The sequence below is a fragment of the Gigantopelta aegis genome, chromosome 15 (assembly GCF_016097555.1).
Source record: "Gigantopelta aegis isolate Gae_Host chromosome 15, Gae_host_genome, whole genome shotgun sequence".
In the NCBI taxonomy this organism is placed as follows: domain Eukaryota; kingdom Metazoa; phylum Mollusca; class Gastropoda; order Neomphalida; family Peltospiridae; genus Gigantopelta; species Gigantopelta aegis.
This window is the reverse complement of record NC_054713.1, coordinates 5,869,476-5,896,686: the sequence shown is the minus strand read 5'-3', so window position 1 is coordinate 5,896,686 and position 27,211 is coordinate 5,869,476. Positions and strand designations below refer to the sequence as shown.

Genomic DNA, 27,211 nt, shown 5'->3' with positions numbered 1-27,211 from the left:
GGGGGGGGATACAAATAATTTTTTTACATACTACGTCCCGCTAATTTTATTTTTCGTCGAACGGGTATTAACAAAAGTTAACTCCTCTACAGGTTTCCTGGGCCGATACCGTTATAATAATTGATCTCCGCCATACCAGGCGTAAATCAGTCATGTTCTAAAAATAGGTACACGGGTATCCAACTGTGGTGCAATCGTTCCGTGTTATAAATAGTAGTAGACTTCAGTCGTTGGTAAAACTGACAAACCTACGCCTGTGACATTCGGCTCTGTTCATATTATTGTTAAACTTATTAAATAAACGACTAGTGAACGAAATATGGCTGAAGCTGGGAATGAAAGCACAGATTCAACTTTGACCTATTCAAGGTAAATATCTAAAACATGTTCAGGACGAGCAATCGCGGTCCATCGCTCTCTCGATCGCTAGACTGGTTTTTGCGATTGAATGTTGATAAATGTAATGTGATAGAAGAGGACGGTATCAGTCAAATTGTTTGCGAGCGTCCGATCACCTGAACACACCGTTTTTGAGGGGTCATGCTAGGCGAATCGGTGCAGTAGGTTCGAATGTTATGTTTTAAATAGGAATTAGTCCATAGAGAACTTGAATGGCCTCCAATACATCTCTCTCTGTCTCTGTCTGTCTCTCTGTCTCTGTCTCTCTCTGTCTTTCTCTCCCTCTCTCTGTCTCTGTGTGTGTCTGTCTGTCTGTCCGTCTGTCTCTGTGTGTGTCTGTGTCTTTCTCTCTGCCTCTGTCTCTGTCTCTCTCTCTCTCTCTCTCTCTCTCTCTCTCTCTCTCTCTCTCTCTCTCTCTGTATGTCTCGCTGTCTGTCTCTCTGTCTCTGTTTCACTCCCTCTGCCTCTGGCTGTCTCTCTGTCTATCTCTGTCTCAGTCTCTCTCTTTCTCTGCTTCTGTGTCTCTCTGTCTCTCTCTCTGTCTGTCTGTCTGTGTGTGCTTGTGTGTTTGTGTGTCTGTCTCGCTGTCTGTCTCTCTCTGCCTCTGTCTGCCTATCTGTCTCTCTCTCTCTGTCTCTCTGTATGCCTGTCTCTCTCTTTGTATCTCCGTCTCTCTCTTTCTATCTCTCTCTCTCTCTCTCTCTCTCTCTCTCTCTCTCTCTCTCTCTCTCTCTCTCTCTCTCTCTCTCTCTCTCTCTCTCTCTCTCTCTCTCGCTGTATCGCTCTGTATATTGTATGTATTTTGTGGATTCAATTACATTTTACAGTATTCTCATGCTGTTTTCAGAAATGAATGAACGTACCTACGTACTTACAAACGAACGAATGAAAGAACGAACGAACAAGCGAATAAATGAATGAATGAACGATTGAACAAACAAGTTCAAGTTCAAGTTCCTTTTATTGCCTTAAGTTTTACAACTCATCAGCATCATACAAACAATATAGCATAGGGCCTATATTATACAGATATGTACACAATAATGTACAGGATAATGGTGGAGAGTGATTTAACATTATAGACATATATAATACAAAGTATCACAGTACTGCTGACTTATATCACATAAAGATATTATAAGTTGTAGAAGCATCACGAGGGGTATATGGCTTTTTATGTACCCTCTGTGTGTTCTTTTACCCCGAGCCGAAGGCGAGGGGGTAAAAGAGCACACAGAGGGTACATAAAAAGCCATATACCCCGAGAGATGCTTCTACAACGAATTTATCTTGCCGACATGTTAAACCATATAGCCAAATAATCAAATTAACGCCAGACAATAATTGTTAACAATTTATTAACGGAGCCGTACCACGCGGACGCGAACGAAATCACTTGCCAGTGACGAAAAATAGTTCCATCGATAAACGAGTTTTTAACTTCAAATGTTTGTAATACGAAATTGTCTGAAACAGATATTCATAATTTTAAAAAAAAAAAAAAAACTTTTTTTTTATCAGAAATGTATGTAGTAAAAAAAATAAAAATATTAAAAATAAAAAACAACTGTTGCTAATCGCGCATTAATACAATAACACCAAGACCGTAATTAGGTGGCCGAGTTCAACATTGCAGCTTTTAAAAGTATTGAAATAGTGTATTTTATAGTAAAAATTAAATTAATTATGTATACTTGATTGATTATCAATGTTATTTATAATCTAATTATTGCTTTAGCATTAACTGGGGCGGCTGGAAACTGTTGGAAATTACAGACGGGGTATAAGAGAATTTGGCTCCGCCCACAGGGGGATAAGGGATTTGTCCAACGGCAAACAACCAATGAGATTAAAGAATTTTACATGAAGGCGAGATAAAGGTCGTTATTACATAAGAGAAAATGTTAAATACTTGAGGTGCTACCGGGATACACATGTATGATGCACTACATTGTACATCACTATTAGAATTACGTCTTTATTCCACTAGTTCATTTCTTACCTTATTTGCCCGTTGTAAATATTTCCCAAGGTTATTAAGATCTTTATTATTGTCAGTTCTTAAAAGTTGTATAAGCTTGTAAACACTTGGACGTTTATAATAATATTGTTTTATAAATTGTGTTCTTACATCATTGAATGAATGAGCGAAGGAAGGAAGGAATAAAGGAATTTAATGATTAAACACAGCCATGGGCGTCGATCGGTGGGGGACAGGGGGGACGCGTCCCCCTTATTTTTCAACGCCGGGGGACAATCTATATAAGTCCCCCCCCCCCCCCCCCCCCCCACACACACACACACACTTTTTCGTTTAGCAAACGCACCACCACCACCAACAACAACAAAAACAACAGCAACAACAAAAACAAACAAAAATTAAAAGTTTAACCACTAATGTATAGCTTTATGATTTTCATTGACATGCCTTTATCACACACACACACACACACACACACACACACACACACACACACACTCACTGACACTAACACAAACACACACACACACACACTCACTGACACTAACACACACACACACACACAGACACCGTCTCGCGCGCGCACACACACACACACACACTAACACACACACACACACACTAACACACTAACACACACACACACACTAACACACAACTAACACGTATCCCCCCCCCCCCCCCCACACACACCCCTTTAAAGCCGGATTGACGCCCGTGAACACAGCATGGCAAAAAAACAGAACACTAACGTAAATGACCCCCAAAATAACAAACAAAAACAAAAACCAACCAAATAACAGACAAATAAACAAGCAAAACAAACCATTGGCTATTGGATTTTAAACAAAGATAAATACATCATTCAATTGATGATGAATTTTTTTTTTTCATTTAGGGATCGTATAATGGATGAACTGGATGAAAATGGCTACTGCGTCATACCAGACGTCGTACCTGCCGAGGAGTGTGACCAGTACGTAGCGGAGTACAAGAACTGGCTCTCTCAGTTCGATGACGACGACTGGCCTTCTCAGATGCACTCCATCATCCATAGCTACCGCATCGGCCACTTCGACACCACGTGGAGGGCGCGACTGAAGACGCGGAAAGTCTTTGAGGAAATCTGGCAGACTAAAAAACTACTGACAAGTGTCGACGGCGTCGCAATCTCGCCTCCGCCGGAAGAAGGATTCAACCATTACGCTGCAGATTCACGCTGGTTGCATTTGGACCAAAGCGGGGCTCGTAAGGGGTTGCACGTGTATCAGGGAGCCCTGTATCTGGAGAGCACGAGCGAGACCGACTACTGTTTCCGGGTCATGAAGGGGTCGAACAGACATTGCGACGAGTTTTACGAGACGCATGAAAAAGCGAAGAGGAAAGGAAGAGGCGTCGACTTCTATAAGCTGACGTCAGAGCAGGTCAGCTGGTTCAAAGCGCGAGACTGTGACGTCATCAAAGTTCCGGTACCAAAAGGCGGGGTTATAATCTGGGATTCGAGAACCGTTCACGACAACGTCAGACCGGAATACGGCAGACCCAATACAGACAGATGGCGCTGCGTCGTGTTCACGTGCATGGGGCCGGCGAAGTGGGCGTCACCACGGGATATGGCTGTCAAGAGGAAAGCCTACAAGCAGCTGCAGATGACGTCACACTGGCCTTGCCAGGGCGTCAGGGTGTTCGAATCTAGCTGCTTCTCTCTCAAGAAAGTCGAGAACATCCCGGACAAGATGCCGGAAATCGCGTGTTCTGATGACGTCAGACGATTGTGTGGAAACAAAGCGTACGATTTTGAAGATGAAGAATCCAATGGGCCGGAGTGGGAACCAGAGTGGAGGACGTAAACATGGCCCAGTCGTTAACTCATCAGTTCCCTTAGGTGCTCGGTTCATAACTCGAAACAAATATTATATTTATATAAATTTGATATATCTCAGTGGTGACGTGTAATAAGTTATATTTTAAATAACAATTTTTTTCCTGTTAATGACTGTCATGAATAGACTGCCAAAATAATTGTAATGTTAAACGTAGACCCTCTAGACAAAGATTGATTTTGCATGTTTTCTTTTCTTTCTTTCTTTTTTTTGGTTTAGTTTTTCTATTTTGTTTTGTTTAGATTTTTAAACAAATGAACAACTCCCCCCACCTAAAAAAAACAACCCCCCAAAAAACTCCCCCCAAAAAAAACACACCCCCCCCCCCAAAAAAAAAAAAAACACACAACAAAAAACTCAACAACAACAACACAAAAAACAACCAACAGTGGGTTTCCTCACAAAATCTGTGTGGTCCTTAACCATATGTCTGACGCCATATAACCGTATATAAAATGTGTTGAGTGCGTCGTTAAATAAAACATTTCTTTCTTTCTTTATATAGAGAATCTAGCTTTTGACACTTACATCAATATCCAATTAAAGAAACCAACACATGTGTAATACATTTCATAGATTCCATATAGCTATCTTTTTTTTACCCAGTGAAACGGAAAGATGTATTTATTGAGTTAGTAATGACGTCGATGATAAATGTCATTACGTATTTATGACTTCATTGTAAATGTACCTTTAAAAAGTTATGCAAATTCAAGACAATTTGCAACGGGTAATTTTGTTTGTCCAAAGGTTTCTATTATGTATATGTATTAGTTGTTTATTAAGTATTGGTTATATGTTTACACACAACATTTATGTGTCTCTGTGTACACACATATATGTATGTGAAAAATATAATACACCTATCTACTCTTAGATATTTGTTTTCTTCAGCTGTTAAGAACAATATTGCAACTTTAAATTTAGATTGCACTGCACCAAAAGAAGAAAGTTCGGTGTCAAAGTTCGAGGTGCACCATCAAATATTTACGGAGTAAAAAGAGCTGCGTCTCTGATTGGTAGTAATTTGGGACATTGATTATTTGTGTCAATACTATTATCCACTGGCAATAAATAAATACAATTTTATTTGTTATACAGTTGTTATGCAGTATACACCTGAGGTTGAAACTAATGCAGGGTATCCCCAAAAATGAAACTGCGATGTTCAGCAAAGAATGAAGGTTGCTAATAAATACATTTTGTTGCAGGTAGATTAAAAGTAAAGTGTCATAGAATTAATTGGTATACTGACTGGGTGTGTTGATACGCAGATTATATCAGTTTGATTAATACACGTTAACGTTATCGGCAATTGTAAACTAAATATGCTAAGCACTAGGCTTTTTAACCAATACTCACAATATAAGGGCAATGACCCTTCAAATTAGATAGCTAAGCTAGTATAATCCCCCCCCCCCCCCTTCCGTCATTGTATTTCATTATAATCCAAGGACAGGAGGGAGGGGTGGTTCTGAATGGCTGTTGGATTCACTAGAGTAGGGACTTAGGACAATAGGTACAACCTCAACACGAAACTAGGATTCACAAACAGATAGCATGCACACCGCATCTGTACATAGGGTGCATTGACTAATGATAACAATGCACCCGCCCCCATTTAATGGCCCAGCACGTACTCTAATAAGGAACCGGACAAAAGAATACCGGTTCCGAGTACACACTGCACTGCACCCAGGGGAAGCTGAACAAAAGAATACCAGCCTACCCTATCCCCTACCCTATCCCACCCCAAAATACTTGCTGCTGGTAGTCTAACTTGGTACTTGGTGAGACTGAAGAGGAGGACGTCGTTGACCGCTACAACAACAACGTCTGGCCAAATCCCCTGGAACAACAGCGCCTTGCCTACCAGCGCCTTGCCTACCGGTGTCTACACAATTGCACGAGTCACCCCTGGATTGTCATGCCACGACCAGAAGCGGTCAGGCCCTTTTTAAGGGCCCTATGGGCAACCTAGGGAGACACCACAGCACCGCAGAGGTCCAATTAACGAGCTACTCTCGACTCACTGATGTCAAAACCTATATTAGCTCCGACACTTTCTTTTTTGACCGCCCGTACAAAATTGCGCCCAAATTCCTTAATCAAAATTGCGCACCTTTTTCTTTGGCATAATTTCTGCTCCATCATTCAAAATTCCATAGCACCATTACCCCCCCCCCCCCCCATGCCTGTTACCGACCACGGTCGGGCTGCTGGTGCTCACTTGCACCTGCCAGTGCAGGCGGTCCCTCTCCACACCCCCCCCTCGCCCGCCCCCCCTCGTCTCTAGGTATGAACAGAGATAAGATCTTATATAAAGTATATATAATATAGCACGTTTAGTTCACTAGAAAACACAACAAAAACACAATACACTCTGGAATCTGTATTAATCTACGCTGACAAATGTACTACCGCAGTAGTTAATTAACAACAACAAATAGTAACAACCCAGAACTGATCACTTAATTAGTTAATCACTAGGTTTCTAGTTTATACAATATTCTAATCACTTCACCGTGACACAACACCCACACGTGTGATAATTGAGAAACGCTTCATGGGCAACTTAATTAATAAAGGAATTACAACTCTATTCCTAACTGGTTAATTTTTATTTAACCCTTAACTACTCATTCAGTAACCTTGTAATACAGATTTAATACTGGTACCTATCACAATAAAGACAATAACCTACAGTTTACCTAGGTCCTCTAGGATGACTGGTTAAGCTTTATATAAATTAGAACAGTGAGCCTACAGTTTACTGCGTCAGATTACCGGCAGCACCGTCTAAATAATATTGGTATTATACAGTATTAAAATATTTAAAGTGTATTGGAAAGAGCACGACCACCGTCGCGCAGAGGTATTACGTAACAAAATGCCCACCTGGGCTTAAGTGCATATTGGAACTGCACACGGCCCTATTAAACAATTAATATGGCCACAGGCGAAAACAAAATTAAGAGCATGTTCTGTCACAACCTTCGTTCAAAATTTTATGTCGAAATTACTTTTTTTTCACAAATACTTCTCTTATTTATTTTTGGACTGTCCTTCTAAAATGCTCCAAATTATATAAATATTCGACCGAGCAGTCAATTCTTTTTATTTTTGGCTTGTAACTTTTTATTTATTTATTTTTAATTCTATTAACTCTTTTTTTTCTCACTAATTGCTATTTTCAAAATTCTGCCCATTTTCAACTCTACCCCCTCCCCCCCCCACCCCCCCCCCATCCCGAGTCAGGCCACCGATCTTATCGGAGGTCGGACTCTGGATGGGCGTGTTCGAAACCCTAGTGGTATATGGGCACGTTAAACTAGTTATTTATCTATCTATCTATCGGGGTGGCTTCACCCTCTAATTAACCACGTGACGCTTATGCACAACCTTCCTCCTTGTTCTCCTTAGGGCTAATATGTTTAGTTGTTTATTTTTAATTATGGGAACCCCCAATCAAAAATAGCTCCTAAATTAAATTTAATTACTTAAATAAATTAGGAAATTAATTTTTTAATATCAATGTTTTATTATTTTTGGCTGCGCTTTTTAAACAATAATTTATTTATATTAAAACCCCATTAGAAGTAAAATTCAAAATTGCCCTTTAGTATTCTGTCCCGGGCTAGACCACTGGCTATCCAGAGACCGGACACGGGATGGACATGCCCGAAACCTTAGTGGTCGATAATTATACAATGTACTAAAATTGCAAACAAAATTTATCGACAACCATCAGGGCCGTACCCACATCAAAATCTTTGTTGGGAGGAACTACTTTTTATAAACAAATGAAACAATATACAAATTAAACCCTGACGTGTAAGCTATTTTCTGGAGTTAAAATACCCACAAAAGTGAGTTTCTCAGGGGGCAGCTGCCCCCCCCCCCCCCCCGGAGGGTACGTCCCTGACAATTGCTAGTTCTTTGTTTAAGAAGGGGTATGTAATTTGTTTATATATTTATTTATTTATTTATTATTGTTGTTTGCTGCTCCTGTTACTACTATTTGCATAGAATAAAATTAAAATTATATCCCAAGGGGAATGAGCAAGTAAAAGGAAGGTCAAAATAACATTATAAAATCGTTCATATACGTAAACAAATACATTACCATAACGAGGTTGATCATGCGGTTTTGTAGTACATACATACGTTATATTCCTATTGTTATACGGGTCGGAAACTGAAGGAGAGCCTTTGGCCTTTGGCTCTCGAAAGTCTGAAGCTGAAGTGTCCAGAACATGTATGGGTTGAGAATCGAATTACTATTTTCTAGCCCGAGTACTCTGTATGAGAGATAGACGCACATAACCGTCCAAATGTACGTCTAGCTCTCTTGCAGTCAGAGTACTCTGGCTAATTTTTGAATGAGTAATAACAATTAAGTCAGTTCCGATTGGAAGAAAATAAAATAAAGAAAAGGATCCCTCTTGTCAATGGAACTAAATGTGTCACCTACAGGCCCGTATCCAGGATTTAAGAGATGAAGTCGTTTAGGCTTATGGTGAGGCACGAAGTGCCTCACCCGAGGGTGTGAAGCGCCCGAATTGCTTAGAGGTTCCCGGTCATATTGAAAAAAAAGCCACCACACAGCCCCCCCCCCCCCCATCCACCCCGAATCCCCCCCCCCCCATTGGCTACGGGCCTGACCTACATGACACTGAATGGAGCCAATATTGGTGTGATACCTTCCGCAAACGCTCGCTACCACACGTTTTGTAAACATTTTTCTTACACACCCGTTTGTGAGAACACCATGCGTTATTTGTTATAACACATAGTTGTTTACACACGTACGTGTGTTAAAAAGTTCAACACATACGACTGGCTGCTCCTAGGTGATAACCAGGTCGCCAATGCCATACGTCCAATAAAAAAACAGCACGGTGGAAATCAATTACACTGTATCGTATAGTAAACCTGACAATCATGTGTTTGTGACGGGTAAGTCAGCTACAAGTGCAAAGAGTTGTAACTATCTTTTAGTCGAAAAAGATGTTAAAATTTGCTTAAAACCTGGCCGCGATAGTAGCGGGGGAGGGGGGGGGGGGGGGGGTAGGGTCTACGCCGTCTCTCCTGCTAAAGTAGATTATCTTCTCTTTTTCTTTCCAATATATTTTCCAGGGCAGAATGACTCGACATTTTGCTCGCCACTGTCTGGAGACCGGGGCCCGCGCAAATTTCTGCACACGCGCCTGTATTATGACTACGTTGCCAAGACCGAACTGTATAAGTATTGTCACGAGGATCCTATAATACCCGTAACTGAATAAAACACGATTATCCAAATATCTCTCCTAACTGTATAACTATTAGATCTCTCTGTAACGGGCAGTTCAAAACCCGCGTGGCTCGTCTAGGTATGATCAGAGATAAAATCTTATATAAAGTATATATCCTGTCCTAGTTTATACAATATTCTAATCACTTCACCCTGACACAACCCTGCCCTTTCCCCTCCTCCCTCCCCCCCCCTTCCTTTTCTACTTTTCCTCTTTTTTCCCCCCTCTTCTATTCTGTCCCTCCCCTTTCCTCTTTTCTCTCCCCTTTCTCCTCTCCCTTCCTTCCCTTGTCCTTCCTTTCCCTCCCCCTCCTTCCTTCTTTTCCCCTAACCTTTCCTCCTTTCCTCCCCTTTCCTTTCCCTTTTCCTTCTCCCCGTTTCCTCGTTCCCCCGCTCCGTCTCCCCTTACTGCCTCCCTTCCTCCCCTTCCCCCTCTTTCTCCCCCCCCCCTCCTCTTCTCCCTTCCTTTTGCTTTCCCCCTTTCCTCACTTTCCTCTCCTTCCCTTTTCTTACACTCCCCCATCCCTCTTTCTTCCCGACACTGTTTTTTCAGAATCACTTTTTCCCTGCCCCCTCCCCCCCCCTTGTTTCCCCATTTTTCTTTCCCCTCCCCTTCTTTTTCCCTCCTTTCTCCCCTTCCCCTTCCTCTTTCCCCCTTTCTTCTCCCCCCCTGTCCCCTTCCCCCTTTCTTCTCCTCCTTCTTCCTTCCCCCTTCCTTCCCTTTTTTTTTCTTCCTCCTTCGCTCTCTAGCCTGACCCCCCCCCCTCCCCTTGTTCCCTTCTTCCCTCCCTCCCCCATCCCCGGAGGTCTTCCTTAAGGTCCTCCTTCCCCTTTCCCCTTCCCCCACCTCCTTCTTTTCCCTTCTTGACCTTTTCCCCCCCCCCTTCGCTCTCTTCATTTTTCCCCTTCCTTCCCCTTCCTCTCTTGTTCCTTCCCCTTCCCCCTTTCCTTCATCCCCTCTCTTCTTTTTCTTGTCCCTCCTCCCCCTTTTTCCCCCTCTTCTTCCCCTCCCTTTGCCCCATCTTCCTTGTCCCTTCCCTTTCCTTGTCTCTTCCTCCTTCCTTCCCCTTTTCTTTCTTCTCCCCATCCTCTCTCCCTTCCTTTTCTTTCTTCTTCGCCCTCCTTGTTTCCCTCTCTGTCCCCCTTGTCTCTCCCCTTCCTTTAAACAAACAAACTCCCTGGCTCCCTCCTTTTTCCTCCCCCCTCCCCTCCTTCCCCGTCTTTTCTGCAGCTTCTTTCCTCCCTTCTCTCCTTTGGGTCTTCCCCTTTTTTCCCCCTTCTCCCCCCCCCCCTTCTTTTCCTCCTTTCCCCAGTCCCCTCCCCGTTTCCCCTCTCCCTTTTCCCCTTTTTTCCTCCCCCCTCTTACCTTCCTTCTCCCTTCTCCCTCCTCCCCTTTTTCCTCCTTCTTTTCCTCTTCCACTCTCTTCTGTCCTGTTGATTTAAATCTTTCCTCTTTCCCCCTTCCTCCTCCTTTTTTTTCCTTTTCCCCTCCCTCCTTTTGATTTCCCCTTCTTTTCCTTTTCTCCCTTTTCTCCTCCTTCTTTTTCCTCCTTCCCCTCCCTTTTCCCTCCTTTCCTCTCTTCTCTTTTATTCGCCCTTTTCCTTTCCCCTTTTCTCTTTTTTCCCCCCCCCTTCCTCCACTTTTTCCCTTCTCGCTCCTTCCCTCTCCACCCTTCCCCCCCCTCGCTCTCCCCACAGTTCCGTTCCCCCCTTTCCCCTTTGTCTTCCTTTCTTCTTCTTCTGCCGTCCCCTCATTTCCTTTTTCCTTTCGTAACCCTCTTCTCCCCCTTTCTGCCCCTTTTCTATTTTTCCTCCCCCCTCCCCTTCCCTTCCCCCCCTTAACTCCTCTCCAGTTCCCCTTTTCTCCTATTGTTCCCGCCCTTCCTTCCTCGTTTTTTCCCCCCCCTTTCCAAGCTTTCCCGGTCCCCCGCCTTTCCTTCTCCTCTTCTTTTCCCCCTTCTTGCTTCCGCGTGTGCCCCCTCTCCTTCCCCCCCTTTTCCCCCTTTCCTTTCCCTTTACTTCCTTCCCTCCCGCCCTCTTGCTCTCCTCTCCCTCCGTCCCCTTCGCTATGGTCCTTTTCTCCCTTCCCACTCCTCCCCTTCTCCCCTTTTCCCCCGCTTCCCCTCCCCCCTCCTTCCTAGTTCCCTCTGTCTTCCCTCCCCTCCTTTTCCCTTTCCTTTCTTCTCCTCTTTCCCCTCAACTTTCCCCTATCTTTTTCCTCTTTCCGTCTCTTCCGTCTCTTCCTTTCTCCTTCCCTCTCTGTCCTCCGCCTCTTCTCTGTCCTCTCCTTTCTCTCACCCTCTCTGCCTCCCGCCTTGCCCTCCCCTCCCTCCCTGTCCCTCTCCTTCCCCTGCTCTCTCCTTTTCTTCCTCTCTCTCTCTCCCCTTTCTCCCCCCTTTTCTTCTCCCTCTTTCTCTCTCTTCTCTTTCTCCCTTTCTTCCCCCTCTCCTTTCCCTCTTCTCGTTCCGCCCTCTCTCTCTCCCTTCCCCTCTTGTCCTTTGTCCTTCCTTTCCCTTCTCCTTCTCTCCTCTGTTCTTCCCTTTTGTTCTCTTTTCTCCCCTGTCTCATGTCCCCCTTTCCCCTCTCCCCCCCCTCTCCCCTCTTTCTCTCTCTCTCGGCCGCTTTCTGCCCCCCTTGTTTCCTTGTGCCCCCTTCTTGCCCCCCCCCTTCCCTTGCACTCGTCCTCCCTGTCTCTTCCCCCTTCTTGTGTCCCCTTTTCTGTCTCCCCCTGTTCCCTCCCCTTTCCCCTCCTTCCTCTATCTTCCTTCTCTGTCTGCCCCCTTTGTCCGTGTGTGTACCTCCCCCTCTTTGTGTGGTGTCGCTTTCTGTGTGTGGTGTCCCCCTTCTTCTGTCCCCTTGTCTTAGTCTCCTGTCTGTCCCCCTCTCCCCCTCTCCCCCCTCTCTCCCCTCTCTTACTTCTCTTCTCTCTCTCTTCTCTCACGTCTCTCTCCTATCTCCTCTCTATTTTGTTCCCTCTGTGTGTGTGTGGCCCTCGGTGGCGTCGTGGCCTCCAGTCTCCCTTCAGGCTGGTAGGTACTCTTTTCGGATCCCTCCGAGGCTTGGGATTTCTCATTCGAGATCCCTCCCCTTCCCCCCCCTCCTTGAGTGCATCCCTCTGTTTCAATGCGGCCTCTGTCCTTCACTTGCACCGACCAGTGATCCTTAACTGGTTCAACAAAGGCCTTTGTTTGTGCTATCTCTCCTGTTTCCCCCTCCCTTTCCTCTCCCTTGCTGCCTGTCGTCCTCCAGTAGCCTCCCTTTCCCGACAGCGGGTTTCCTCTAAAAACCAGTGTCCCTTCCTGTCTTATGTTTTTTCGTCCCAATAGCCTTTGATAAGATCCCGCCCAATGTGCCTTAGCGGCCTCGTCCCCTTAAACCCCCTTTAACTGTTTTGTGTCTTCTGTGTTTTTCTCTCCCTTTCTTTTCTGTCTGTGTATTCTCTCTCTCTGTTCTGTATCTCTCTTCTGTTCTCTCCCCTCCCCGCTCCCCCTCCCTTTGTCTCCCATCTCTGTTTTTCTGTGGCTCTCTCTCTCTCTCCCTCTCTCTCTCTCTCTCTCTTCTCTCTCTCTCTCCCTCAGTCCTTCTCTGTGTATGTCTGTCTCTCTCCTCTCTCGTCTCTCTCTCTTCCTCTCTCTCTCTCCTCTCTCTCTCTCTCTCTCTCTCTCTCTCTCTCTCTCGTCATTCCAAGGTCTGTCCTCTGTCTGTCTGGTCTGTCTGTCTCTCTCTCTCTCTCTCTCTCTCTCTCTCTCTCTCTCTCTCTCTCTCTCTCTCTCTCTCTCTCTCTCTCTCTGTTTCTTCGTCTCTCTCTATCTCTCTCTATATGTCTCGCTCTGTATATTGTATGTATTTTGTGGATTCAATTACATTTTACAGTATTCTCATGCTGTTTTCAGAAATGAATGAACGTACGTACGTAATTATGAACGAACGAATGAAAGCACGAACGAACAAGCGAATAAATGAATGAATGGACGATTGAAGAAACAAACGAATGAATGAATGAATGAATTTAATGAGTAAACGAATGTTTAAACACACCACGGCAAAAAAAACAACAAAAGGCTAACGTAAATAACCCCAAAATAACAAACAAAAAACAAAAACCTACCAAATGACACAAACAAATAAGCAAAACAAACCATTGGCTACTGGATTTCAAGCAAAGATAAATACATGATTCAAATGATGAATTTTTTTTTTTTTTTTTTTTTTAAACATTTTTTTTAAGAGATCGTATAATGGATGAACTGGACGAAAATGGCTACTGCGTCATACCAGACGTCGTACCTGCCGATGAGTGTGACCAGTACGCAGCGGAATACAAGAACTGGCTCTCTCAGTTCGACTACGACGACAGGCCTTCTCAGATGCACTCCATCATCAAAAGCTACCGCATCGGCCACTTCGACACGACGTGGAGGGCGCGACTGAAGACGCGAAAAGTCTTCGAGGAAATTTGGCAGACTAAAAAACTACTGACGAGCGTCGACGGTGTCGCAATCTCGCCTCCGCCGGAAGACGGGTCCAACTGTTACGCCGCGGATTCATGTTGGCTGCATTTAGACCAAAGCGGGGCTCGTAAGGGGTTGCACGTGTATCAGGGAGCCCTGTATCTGGAGAGCACGAGCGAGACCGACTACTGCTTCCGGGTCATGAAGGGGTCGAACAGACATTAGGTGCCTGGTTTGATACATCAGAGTGGCGACGTGTAATAAGTTATATTTTAAATAACGATTTTTTTCCATGTTAATGACTGCTGTGGATAGACTGCCAAAATAATTGCAATGTTAAACGTAGACCCTCTTGACAAAGATTGCTTTTGCATGTTTTCTTTCTTTCTTTTTTGTTTGTTTGTTTGTTTGTTTAGTTTTTCTATTTTTTTTTTTTTTTTTTGATTTTCAAGATTTTCAAGAAATTGCCCCCCCCCCCCCAACCCCCCAACCCCCCAAAGAAACCCCCAAACAAAACCAACAACACAGCAACAAACCAACCCAACACAACAACAACCACCCCCCCCCCCCCCCCCCCCCCACACACACACACCACACACCAAACAAACACGAAATCAAAAAGCAAAACAACAACACTATCTGGCAATGGAAGATTTTCAAATCCCATAAATGTTATACTTATAGTTGATATAGAGAACCGGCCTCGGTGGCGTCGTGGTTAGGTCATCGGTCTACAGGCTGGTAGGTACTGGGTTCGGATCCCAGTCGAGGCATGGGTTTTTAATCAAGATACCTACTCCAAACCCTGAGTGAGTGCTCCGCAAGGCTCAATGGGTAGGTGTAAACCACTTGCACCGACCAGTGATCCATAACTGGTTCAACAAAGGCCATGATTTGTACTATCCTGCCAGTGGGAAGTGCAAATAAAAGTTTCCTTGCTACTAATCGGAAAGAGTAACCCATGAAGTGGCGACAGCGGGTTTTCTCTCAAAATCTGTGTGGTCCTTATCCATATGTCTGACGCCATATAACTGTAAATAAAATGTGTTGAGTGCGTCATTAAATAAAACATTTCTTTCTTTCTTTATGTAGAGAATCTAGCTTTTGACACTTACATCAATATCCTATTAAAGAAACCAACACATGTGTAATACATTTCATAGATTCCATATAGCTATTTTTTTTTTTTACCCAGTGAAACAGAAAGATGTATTTATTGAGCTAGTAATGACGTCGATGATAAATTTCATTACGTATTTATTACTTCATTGTAAATGTACCTTTAAAAAGTTATGCAAATTCAAGACTTTTTGCAACGGGTAATTTTGTTTGTCCCAAGGTTTCTATTATGTATATGTATTAGTTATATGTTTACACACAACATTTATGTGTCTCTCTGTACACACATGTATGTATGTGAACAATATAATACACCCATCTACTCTTAGATATTTGTTTTCTTCAGCTGTTAAGAACAATATTGCAACTTTAAATTTAGATTGCACTGCACCAAAAGAAACAAGTTCCGTGTCAAAGTTCGAGGTGCACCATCAAATATTTACGGAGTAAAAACAGCTGCGTCTCTGATTGGTAGTAATTTGTGACATTGATTATTTGTGTCAATACTATTATCCACTGGCAATAAATAAATACAATTTTATTTGTTATACAGTTGTTATGCAGTATACACCTGAGGTTGAAACTAATGCAGGGTATCCCCAAAAATGAAACTGCGATGTTCAGCAAAGAATGAAGGTTGCTAATAAATACATTTTGTTGCAGGTAGATTAAAAGTAAAGTGTCATAGATTTAATTGGTATACTGACTGGGTGTGTTGATACGCAGATTATATCAGTTTGATTAATAAACGTTAACGTTATTGTAGTTGATTTGGTTCATTAGAACGTTCAGCACAACTCTCGTCTTGTCTGAAAAACCATCTATAATGGGCGACAACTCTTCTATCTCTAAGCTTGGTTAAGGAAGGAAATGTTTTATTTAACGGCGCACTCGACACATTCTATTTACGGTTATATGGCGTCAGACATATGGTTAAGTACCACGCAGATATTGAGAGGAAACCCGCTGACGCCACTTCATGGGTTACTATTTTCGATTAGTAGCAAGGGATCTTTTATATGCACCATCCCACAAACAGGATAGTACATACCACGGCCTTTGTTACACCAGTTGTGGAGCACTGGCTGGAACGAGAAATATCCAAATGGGTCCACCGACGGGGATCGATCCTAGACCGGCCGCGCGTCAAGCGAACGCTTTACCACTGGGCTACGTCCCGCGCCTAAGCTTGTTAAAAACCGTTCTGCGGGTGATGAAGACAAATTGGAAATACTAAATGTTTTCTGTAACACTGTATTGAAAGCAAATATAGAATTGAAATTGGAAGTTATTTTCGGGCTTATATCCAGTTAAGATTCACGCACATCTACACTGGACACAACATTTAACGACACCACTAGAGCACATTAATTAATCATCGACTATATTTTTTCCATTATTAACAAACGATCTTTTATATGCATTTTTTTACAGACAAGATAGCACATACCACGGTCTTTGACCAGTTGTGGTGCACTGGTTGGAACGAGAAAAACCTTAATCAGTTGAATGGATCCACCGAGGTGGTTCGATCCTGCGACGAAAGCACCTCACGCGAGCACTCAACCGACTGAGCTAAATGCCGCCCTGAATGAGACCAGGACAGAAGGGTACACAATATATGTCTTGATATATGAAGGGGAGGAGGGGGACGGGGTGCTCGTATGAGCAAAATTGCAAAAACCTTAAAGGGACATTCCTGAGTTTGAGGCAATGTTTTAAGATGTTATCGACTAATAAAATATTTCTTCGATTAAACTTACATATTAAATATATTTTCTTGTTTAGAATATTAGTGGCTGTCTATTAAACGTGTTTCTGATCGTTCTAATATTTGTTTTAGGTTAAATTTCATTTTATTTCCTAAAAATATGTTTTCGCACGTACGAAATTATTTGAAGGCAAAGTCCAGTTTGGGCTTCTGACAAATATTAAGACGATCAGAAACACACTGAATATACAGACACTGATATTCTAAACAAGAAAATATATTTAATATGTAAGCTCAGTCGTAGAAATATTTTTTTCAGTCGGAAACATCTCACAATGCAGAAAACTCAGGAATGTCCCTTTAATACAACCTCTAGCGCATAACCAGTTTGTGATCGGTTGATATTTTGTGAATATCTCGGCAACTATCCACTGGCGTAACCAAAGGGTGTGTGTGTGTGTGTGTGTGTGTGTGTGTGTGTGAGTGTGTGTGTGTGTGAGTGTGTGTGTGAGTGTGTGCGTGCATGTGTTTGTGTGGATGTGTGTGTGCGTGTGTGGATGTGTGTGCGTGTATGTGTGCGTGTGTGTGGATGTGTGTGTGTGCGTGTATGCGTGCGTGTGGATGTGTGTGGGTGTGTGCGTGTGTGTGCTGTATGTGTGCCGTGGGTGCATGTGTGTGTGGATGTCCGTGTGTATTGTGGGCGTGTGGTGTGTGTGGGATGTGTGTGTGTGGTGTGTGTGTGTGTGGTGTGTTGTAATGTTTCTCACGAACGTTTTATAGTTTACTGACGCCCATAACACTTATTAATATATAGCGTGGGGTTGTCCTCACTAATGTCGGTATCTAGCCCAGGGTGTGAGTTAAAACGCACCCGCCTGATGCAACGGTCGGTCTGGGATCGATCCCTGTCGGTTGGCCTATTACGCTATTTCCGTTCCAGCCAGTGCATCACGACTGATATATTAAAGGCCGTTGTATGTGCTATCCTGTCTGTGGGATAATGCATATAAAAGATCCCATGCTAATAATGGCAAAGCGGGTTTCCTCTCTATGGCTATATGTCAAAATTACCAAATGTTTGACATCCAATAGCCGATGATTAACAAACTTTAACTATATTTTTTTGTGAAACTGTTTTTTCATGTGTGAAATGGTTGAAGTAGTTTTGGAGAAGAAGTCGAAGATGTGAAAAGTTTACGCGCCAGGCACGATGACGGACCTAAACGGATCGAGTGTCTGAACCTCTTTGGATATAGGCCCGTAATTAAAGTTAAAATAAAAGTTAAAAAAGAAAGAAGAAAACAGATCAAAATAGGTCACTTGAGTCATTTGTGCTGTATCCTTGTGGCCCTCCCCCGGCCCCCGCCCCCGCCTTATGGAATGGAAGGAAAGAAGGAAATGTTTTATTTAACGATTCGCACTCAACACATTTTATTTACAGTTATTTGTATGGCGTCGGACCATATGGTTAAGGACCACACATATTATTGAGAGAGGCAAACCCGCTGTCGCACTTCAGGGCTAACTTTTCGATTAGCAGAAGGGGATCTGTGATATGACACCATCCCACAAAGAGGGATAAGATAGACCCCAGTTATTGTCTGCACAGTTGTGGAGCACTGGCTTCAACGAGAAATAGAACAAAATGGGTCCACCGACGGGAATCGATCATAGATAGAGCTCGCGCAACACAGGCGAGCGCTACTGTATCACTGAGCGGGTTATGGAAATGAAAAAAGACATAAATATTTAATTTTAAACCCACCCTTAGCGGTTATGAGCATTAACTATTCATGTGGGTGTACTCGGGTGGTGTGGTGTGATTGGCCTAAAGTCGCGTTTTAAAGTTTCCCATTTATAACCCAATCTCACGTTGTCGGTGGTCCAACAAAAGAGAAAAAAAAAAAAATTTTGTGTTTTTGTTTTTGAGAGGAAAAACCAAACACAACAGGATCACGACGGTCCCTCAACTAGTGATATGACCCGTATAAGGAAGACGAACAGGATATGTTATTGCCCTAACAACGACGACTGGCCTTTTTGGTGACCAGGTTCCTGACTAAGATAAGCTGGAAAAGAAAAGGGGAGATTTTGAATAGTTAGTTTTACCTGCTAAATGTGAAGAACAAATCCGTAATACAGAGTTCGGGGCCTATTTCACAAAACATCGTAAGTTTACGACTACGACTAGCGGTTATACCGGTCATATATTTATATCTGTTTGGCACATATTTCACGCAGAACTTTACGTCATTACAGAAGTTGGAGCATTTTAGGGACAAAAGAAAATGAAATATGTGTACTAAGTCTTTTAACTATATTGTTGTACTGATTTATGGCTTCGTAGCCCTTATTCAATTACATACCAAATTATCTATAACAAGTTGGATACAACGAATACGAAATTACTTTACTTTACTAATTAAATCTGAATATTTTCAAACACTGTTTTATTAGGTAATTCTGTAGGTTATTCCGTCCCTCTCTCTCTCCTCCCACTCAGTCTGTCTGTCTGTCTGCCGGCTTGCCTGCTTGCCTGCTTGCCTGCCTGTCTATCTGTCAGTCTGTCTGTCTGTCTGTCTGCGTATGGCTGTCTGTGTCTGCCTGTCTGTGTCTGCCTGTCTGTCTCTCTCACTCTCTTTTTTAGTCTGTCTGTCTATCTGTCTGTCTGTCTGTCTCTGTCTCTCTCTCTCTCTCTCTCTCTCTCTCTCTCTCTCTCTCTCTCTCTCTCTCTCTCTCTCTCTCTCTCTCTCTCTCTCTCTCTCTCTGGTGTTTGCTGTATTTGTCTTTGTCTCTTTCTCTAGGGTTGGACATAGGCCAGTGGTAAAACGTCCACCAGAAACGTAGTCTCTCTGGTATCGAAACCCGTCAGTGGCTCACACGATTAGGCTATGTCACGTTCCAACCAGTGCATCACGACTGGTATATCAAAGGCCGTGGTATATAAAATATGCCTTGCTACAAATGGAAAAAAAAAATATAGCGGGTATCTCCTTTAAGACTGTAATGTCAGACATTACCAATTGTTTGATATCCAACAGCCAATAATTAATAAATCAATGCGCGCTCTCTCTCTCTCTCTCTCTCTCTCTCTCTCTCTCTCTCTCTCTCTCTCTCTCTCTCTCTCTCTCTCTCTCTCTCTCTCCCACTCTGTCTCTCTTCTCTCTATCTCTCTCCCTCCCTACCTCCCTCCCTCTCTCTCTCCTCTCCTCTACCCCTCTGTCTTTCTCACTCTTTCACTCTCTCTCCCTCCCTACCTACCTACCTCCCACTAAGTCTCTCCCTCCCTACGTCCCTCACCCCCTCTCTCTCTCCTCTCTCTCTCTCTCTCTCTCTCTCTCTCTCTCTCTCTCTCTCTCTCTCTCTCTCTCTCTCTCTCTCTCTCTCTCTCTCTCTCATGTACTCATGACATCATTGTGTCTTTTCCCTGCGCGTGCTGTAACCTTCTCAGCAGGGGTGTAACATTCTCTTTGAGAATGGCCAATACAGCACATTTGAAATTTTGAGTAAAAGTCAGTATTTATCTGTGACATTTGTATTTTTGCACATTTCTTTACACTGTTTTTATTTAAATCTTGAATTTTTAAATTCATGTTGATCATCACTTTATTTGTTTGCATTACCATAGTTTGACACCCAATAGCCGATATATTTTTTTTTGTGCTGGGGTGTCGTTCAACATTCATTCATTCATTCATTCATTCATTCATTGTGCCTTTAAACAAATATTTTTTCCCTTTTCCTTTCGCTCACTGTTGCAGCATCTGTCACTGTCAACGCTCAACGCACTCTACAATCTCTGTCGTATTTGCCATACATCATATCGAGCAAACTCACAACTACACTGCTACAGCAGTAACAGCTTGCGTGTCATGCTTGGCAGGGTCATTTCTGTGACACCAGGTACGCGATGCATATTATGCTCACAACAAAATTAAATGTAGGTCGCCGAGCTCTTCTCGGACTCTGACTGGATTTATCACACATGCTGAGGCAACCAAGCTGAAGTCTTCCCGGGAAGAGACACTCGTGACTCATGGCAAAGAGTCGTGTTATGGTGTCAAAATATCCTTTGGACTCCGCGTTATGTTGAGATAGGATTTCGATTTGTTTTATTTTTATGTTTTATTTTAGATTGGCCCTTTTACAAAATCAGATACTTTATGCTAAACGAGTTTTAGTGCGGGGCGTAGTCCAGTGGTAAAGCGCTCGCCTGATGCGCGGTCGCTATAGGATCGATCCACGTTGGTGAGCCCATTGAGCTATTTCCTCATTCTAGACAGAGCACCGCGACTGGCATATCAAATGCCGTGGTATGTGCGATCCTGTCTGTGGGATGGTGCATATAAACACCCAGTGATAAATTTCACGTGACTCGATGTGGAAAACCCCCAAAACAAAACCGTTGTAACGAAGTTTTAGAGCACCCGCTTGAGGGGTGAAGGGTCGCACGATCGATCACCCTCTAGGGACCCTGGCATTTTCCCCACCCCAACCAGTTCCTTCACGACAGGTACACCAAAAATCCATGGTATGTACTGTCCTGACTATGATAAGTGCATATCGTTAGGAGTAGTTGTATGTGACGGAAGCGGGTTTCTTTTCTTACTATTTTATTTTTAAATGTCGCAATAGCCATATGTTACACAGCAAAAAGGGGGCGAGACATAGCCCAGTGGTAAAGCGCTCGCTCGATGTGCGGTCGGTCTGGGATCGATTCCCGTAGATGGGCCCATTGGGCTATTTCTCATTCCAGCCAGTGCACCACGACTGGTATATCAAAGGCGGTGGTATGTATTACCCTGTCTGTGGGATGGTGTATATAAAAGAACCCTTGTTGCTAATCGAAAAGAGTAGCCCATGAAGTGGCGACAGCGGGTTTCCTCTCTCAATATCTGTCTGGTCCTTAACCATATGTTTGATGCCATATAACCGTAAATAAAATGTGTTGAGTGCGTCGTTAAATAAAACATTTTTTTCTTTCTTTCACAGCAAGAAGCCGTAGTTGTAAAATATGCTCAGGTACTGTAGAAAATGCAGTCGTGTTATTTCCATCATATATTTACAGCTCAGGTGACAGTTGTCAGAAAAAGATGTTGCCGCGTTTATGTCTGCAAAATAGTGTATAACTATGGCGCATAAATGCATATTTATTCACACAGTGTACAGTTGTCATACAATGCAAACAGCTGCTTGAGACTGGACTCACACGGATATGTATATTCGCAACAATAATTTATACATGACTGTCGTAAACGTTTATTGTCACCAGAGGGAACTGCGTTGTTGAAAGGACTAGACAGCAGCAAACTACGTTCGCCTGATGTGTACTGCAGAATCGATTGTCTTCGATTGTTATTTTTTTGTATTTAATAACAAAAAAAAAAATGTATTGCTGTCCTGACCAGGAATTTGCGGTTTAGTATAGGTAGCCTGTGTGGCTTCAGAAGGTTTAGTCATCACCATCGGCATCATCATCATCGTCATCATCATCATCATCATCATCATCATCTTCGTCGTCGTCGTCATCATCATCATCATCATCATCATCTTCTTCGTCGTCGTCATCATCATCATCATCATCATCATCATCGTCATCACCATCATGATCATCAACTCCATCGGCTATTTCTCGTTCCAGCCAGCGTACGACTACTGGTATATTAAAGGCTATGGTATGTGATATCCTGTCTGTCCTGTCGTCATCATCGACATCGTCATTGTTATCACTATCATCATCGTCATCATCATCATCATCATCGTCAACACCATGATCATCATCATAACCATCATCATCATCATCATCATTGCTGTCTGCTATTTCTCGTTGCAGCCTGTGCACCACTACTGGTGTATCAAAGGTCGTGGTTGGTGCTATCATGTCTGTGAGATGGTGCATATCAAATATCCTTTGCTATTAATGGAAAAATATATAGGGTTTCCTCTCCAAGACTACATGTCAAAATTACCAAATGTTTGACATCCAATAGCCGATAATTAAAAATGTGCTCTAGTGGTGTCGTTAACCAAAACAAACATTGCCCTCGTCAGTATCATCACTATCATCTTCGTCATCATCATCATCATCGTCAACGTAAACATCACCGTCATTACTATCACAGCATCGTCGTCCTCATTGCCATCATCATAATGTCTGTCACTGTCCACTCTGTCTCTGTCTGTCTGTCTGTCTGTCTGTCTGTCTGTCTCTCTCTCTCTCTCTCTCTCTCTCTCTCTCTCTCTCTGTCTGTATGTCTGCCACTCTCTCTGTCTGCCTGTCTGTCTGTGTGTCTCTCTTTCTTTGTCTCACCGCTGAGCATAGATTAATATTTCACACAAGGAGCCAAAATTGTTTGACAGAAATATTGTATAAAGTATTTAGAGAGAAGCCTTTTTTATCCTTGGTATGCTTATTGCGCAATCAGGAGCACTCTGGCATGCTATTCAATTAAGTTCCCGCTGTGTCGCGGTTTTTGCTGGTGTTAGGAACATTTACATGAGATAGACAGATGACAATAGTAATATTCGTTACCCTAATATAATAGAGAGAGAGAGAGAGAGAGAGAGAGAGAGAGAGAGAGAGAGAGAGAGAGAGAGAGAGAGAGAGAGAGAGAGAGAGAGAGAGAGAGAGAGAGAGAGAACAACACAAAGGGGGGAAAACAAAAAACAAAATACCCTTCTCCACCCCACCCGAAACAAAACATTCACTAACAAAAAAAAAAAAAAAAAAAAAAAAAAAAAAACAACAACAAACAACCAAAAATAACAAATAAACCCCCAACAAAACAAACAAAAACAAACAAAAAACATAAAAGAAAGAAACAAACAAACAAACAAACAAAACAAAACAAGATAAACAAAACAAGAAACAGAGAGAGAGAGAGACGAAAAAACAAAAGCAACAACAAAAGAAACGGCAAAAAAAATCAAACAAATCATAAAGTTGCACGCCTTTGAACTATATGTTTATGATGTTTTTGGTTAATAGAGTCTTACTACATGATGGGAGTCACACGACCCAGATAGCGTCATCTACCAGGAAGAGTTCCTAGTTACGATTGTCGTACGCTGGTTTGTTGACTTTGTTCTAACTTCCCTCTTGAAACGTACTACAGGCACTTGGAGCGATCATTCAAGTATAATTGTCTAGTCGTGAGGGCACTTGAAAACACAGTGTCATAGGCGTCGCAAGCTGAGCGGGGGCGGGGGGGGGGGGGGGGGGGGTTGCAAGGGGAACTGCTGTCCCCAACTCTGAAGCTGGAGAGTCCAAAGTATTCCAGTCAACAGGCGATATAAAAAGAAAGAAGTGTTTTATTTAACGACGCACTCAACACATTTTATTTACGGTTATATGGCGTCAGACATATGGTTAAGGACCACACAGATTTTTTTACAGCAAACCCGCTGTCGCCACATAGGCTACTCTTTTACGACAGGCAGCAAGGGATCTTTTATTTGCGCTTCCCACAGGCAGGATAGCACAAACCATGGCCTTTGTTGAACCAGTTATGGATCACTGGTCGGTGCAAGTGGTTTTACACCTACCCAATGAGCCTTGCGGAGCACTCACTCAGGGTTTGGAGTCGGTATCTGGATTAAAAATTCCATGCCTCGACTGGGATCCGAACCCAGTACCTACCAGCCTGTAGACCGATGGCCTGCCACGACGCCACCGAGGCCGGTCAGGCGATATAAATGCGGATTTTAAAGTTTGTTTTGTTTAACATGGGTTTCAATGGCAGATGACATATATGTAATGAGCCCTTACCCTACAATCCAATGACGTCAGAATCAGTGTCTATCAGAGAGAGTTGCAGGCGCCGACGTCAGACAGTTAAAAGTTTGTTTTGTTTAACGCCACCACTAGAGCACATTTATTTATTAATCATCGGCTATTAGATGTAAAACATTTGGTGCTTTTGACATATATTCTTAGAGAACCCGCTAAAGTTGTCCATTAGTAGCAAGGGATATTGTATATGCACCATCTCACGACGGCCTTTGATATACCAGTCGTGGTGCACTGGTTGGAACGAGAAATAGCCCAATGGGCCCACCGACGGCGATCGATCACAATGCGGATTGTAATGAATATTTTGCTCTTTTTGTTTACTCCGACAGTTGGCAATAATATTGCTCGTAATTCTTCATGTTATTCGAACATGGTTTTCATAAGACCAGAGTTGATTATAAGCATTCTAAATAAATTGCTTTATAACAATTATGTATTTCTGTGTCTAAACCGGAGCACGCTGGGGACGTAATTTTATCCGATTGAGACAGGATCTTGTGTTTTGATGGTCGCAATTTTAAATTTAGAAACTTCGGGACCATGAAACATGGCCGAATTTTGACAGGATTTCGGTTTGTTCAGTGTCCGGTTTAAACAGGTTTCATTATATATTTATGTTAATTGTGAAACATAAGACGCCTATATGTGCACCGCCAATTTAGGCGAGAATGCAGGAGGGCGCGGAGGGGGGGGGGGGAGGTATATGCTGGGCGTGCGCATCTACTACCCTGAATTTCGAAGTACCCTGTTCAAAATATCCGGTGTTTAGCAGATAATGAATGAATGAATGAATGAATGTTTAACGACACCCCAGCACGAACAATACATCGGCTATTGGGTGTCAAACTATGGTAATGCAAACAAATAAAGTGATGATCAACATCAATATAAATATTCAAGATTTAAATAAAAACAGTGTAAAGAACTGTGCAAAAATACAAATATCACATATAGATACTGACTTTTGCTCAACATTTCAACTGTATCTCGAACAAAACAAGGACATTTGTGCTGTATTGGCCATTCTCAATGATAATGTTAGACCCCTGTATGGTGAGGATACAGCACGCGCAGCGACTTTAGCAGATAAATGCATGCAATGCATGCTCATGTATTTTTTTAATAGTGCGGGGGCCATAATTGAATTTTTGTATATATATATATATATATATATATATATATATATATATATATATATATATATATCCAGAATTCGCCCCTGCAAGCAAATCCGGTAGTAGCATAAGTGACTAAAACTGGGGTGTCCTCCCATTTTGCATACAACCTACTTTGCCTACACTCAGTATGAAAAGATGCCATCCCCAGTTAAAAGTGGAGCATTCCATGTATGGTCCCTATGTATAAAAATAACATGACAAAATAATATGACAAACACATATTTTATTTTAAAAAACGATTAACATTACACAACAAAAATAATTAAACTATAACTATGACGATGAGGTTGGTCTATATACTAGTACATAATACATATTATTTATCCTGCAATCGCTGCATACATAGGCAATATACTGTGACTAGATAAATCTAGCGTGACATAAGCCCGTCTCGACTCGAGTATTTCAGACAAGATTTTCAATCAACATACTCTCTAAATCATTTGTTTTAGTACAGTAAACACAAATAACTTTTAGTTTTGCTAACTACACACAATTGATATATTTATTTATGGATTAGACTTTAGAAACGCTTTTTGATTGTGACAGAATATAGCCAGTGTCTTGCATATAATGACGTCATGTATCTTGTGTGGCGTCATACTGCAAAAGCTTTGGTTCGTTGATGATACTCGGTTTGCATACACAGAAATGGAATAAATAATGATTTCCCGACTATCCCATACGATTGCAGGATAAAAGAAATAACCTGTTCCTGCCTTAATATATCGGCTTTATCCTGCTCGGGTCGAATGGCGAATGCTGATCGGCCTAGCAACATTCGCCATTCTAACCTTCGCAGTATAAAGCCAATATCTTAAGGCAGTAACCAGTTATACTACAACCTTTCTCCTTTAAAAATCATCAGAAAATAATTGGGGTTATGTTGTTTGTTTAGGCAAGTTCGTTTTGTTTAACGACACCACAGATCACATTGATATAGTAATCAACGGATATTGGATATTAAGCATTTGGTAATTTTGAAGTTTAGTCTCAGAAAAGAAACCATTACACATACAGAATAGCACATACGAATGTCTTTGAAATACTACTCGTGCGGCACTGGCTGGAACGAGAAGTAGCTCAATGGGCCCACCGACGGGGATCGATCATAGTCCGACCGCGCATCATGTGAGCGCTTTAATACTGTTTTGAAGTACCAGAAGCGTCTTTTACTACCATATTGTCGTAGTTTTAGTAGCGTCAATACATGCTTCAAAGAGGAAAGACAGTCGCGTTCATTACATCATAACCCCACATTGGGCCAGTTCACTGTATAGGCCCGTCAATGATAGCTGAGTTGCATGAAGACAGTAAACTTGTCGGCAACATACATTTGACATAATTTGATGTAGTGTTCGCAACAACTTCCGGTTGTCGTCTACATAAGATTGTCAAATA

General features: G+C 42.6%; 2 protein-coding genes across 2 annotated transcripts; both read left to right on the top strand.

Annotated features, from left to right (window-relative positions):
- Positions 1 to 9: 9 nt before the first annotated feature.
- On the top strand, positions 10 to 14,372 carry LOC121390605. The gene is made up of 2 exons (XM_041522463.1): positions 10 to 369; positions 13,788 to 14,372. Exons 1-2 carry the CDS (start codon positions 320 to 322, stop codon positions 14,233 to 14,235), a joined length of 498 nt encoding a protein of 165 aa, XP_041378397.1. The 5' UTR covers positions 10 to 319; the 3' UTR covers positions 14,236 to 14,372.
- LOC121390604 lies at positions 3,282 to 4,422 on the top strand. Its single transcript, XM_041522462.1, has one exon. It carries the CDS (start codon positions 3,289 to 3,291, stop codon positions 4,228 to 4,230), a length of 942 nt encoding a protein of 313 aa, XP_041378396.1. The 5' UTR covers positions 3,282 to 3,288; the 3' UTR covers positions 4,231 to 4,422.
- Positions 14,373 to 27,211: the final 12,839 nt, after the last annotated feature.

What these genes read in the sequence shown, in the direction of transcription:
- LOC121390605 (XM_041522463.1), top strand. Translation starts at nt 320, where the DNA reads ATGGCTGAAGCTGGGAATGAAAGCACAGATTCAACTTTGACCTATTCA. An exon ending in TCAACTTTGACCTATTCAAG is followed by an intron (nt 370 to 13,787) that starts GTAAATATCTAA and finishes ATTTTTTTTAAG; the next exon opens with AGATCGTATAATGGATGAAC.
- LOC121390604 (XM_041522462.1), top strand. Translation starts at nt 3,289, where the DNA reads ATGGATGAACTGGATGAAAATGGCTACTGCGTCATACCAGACGTCGTA.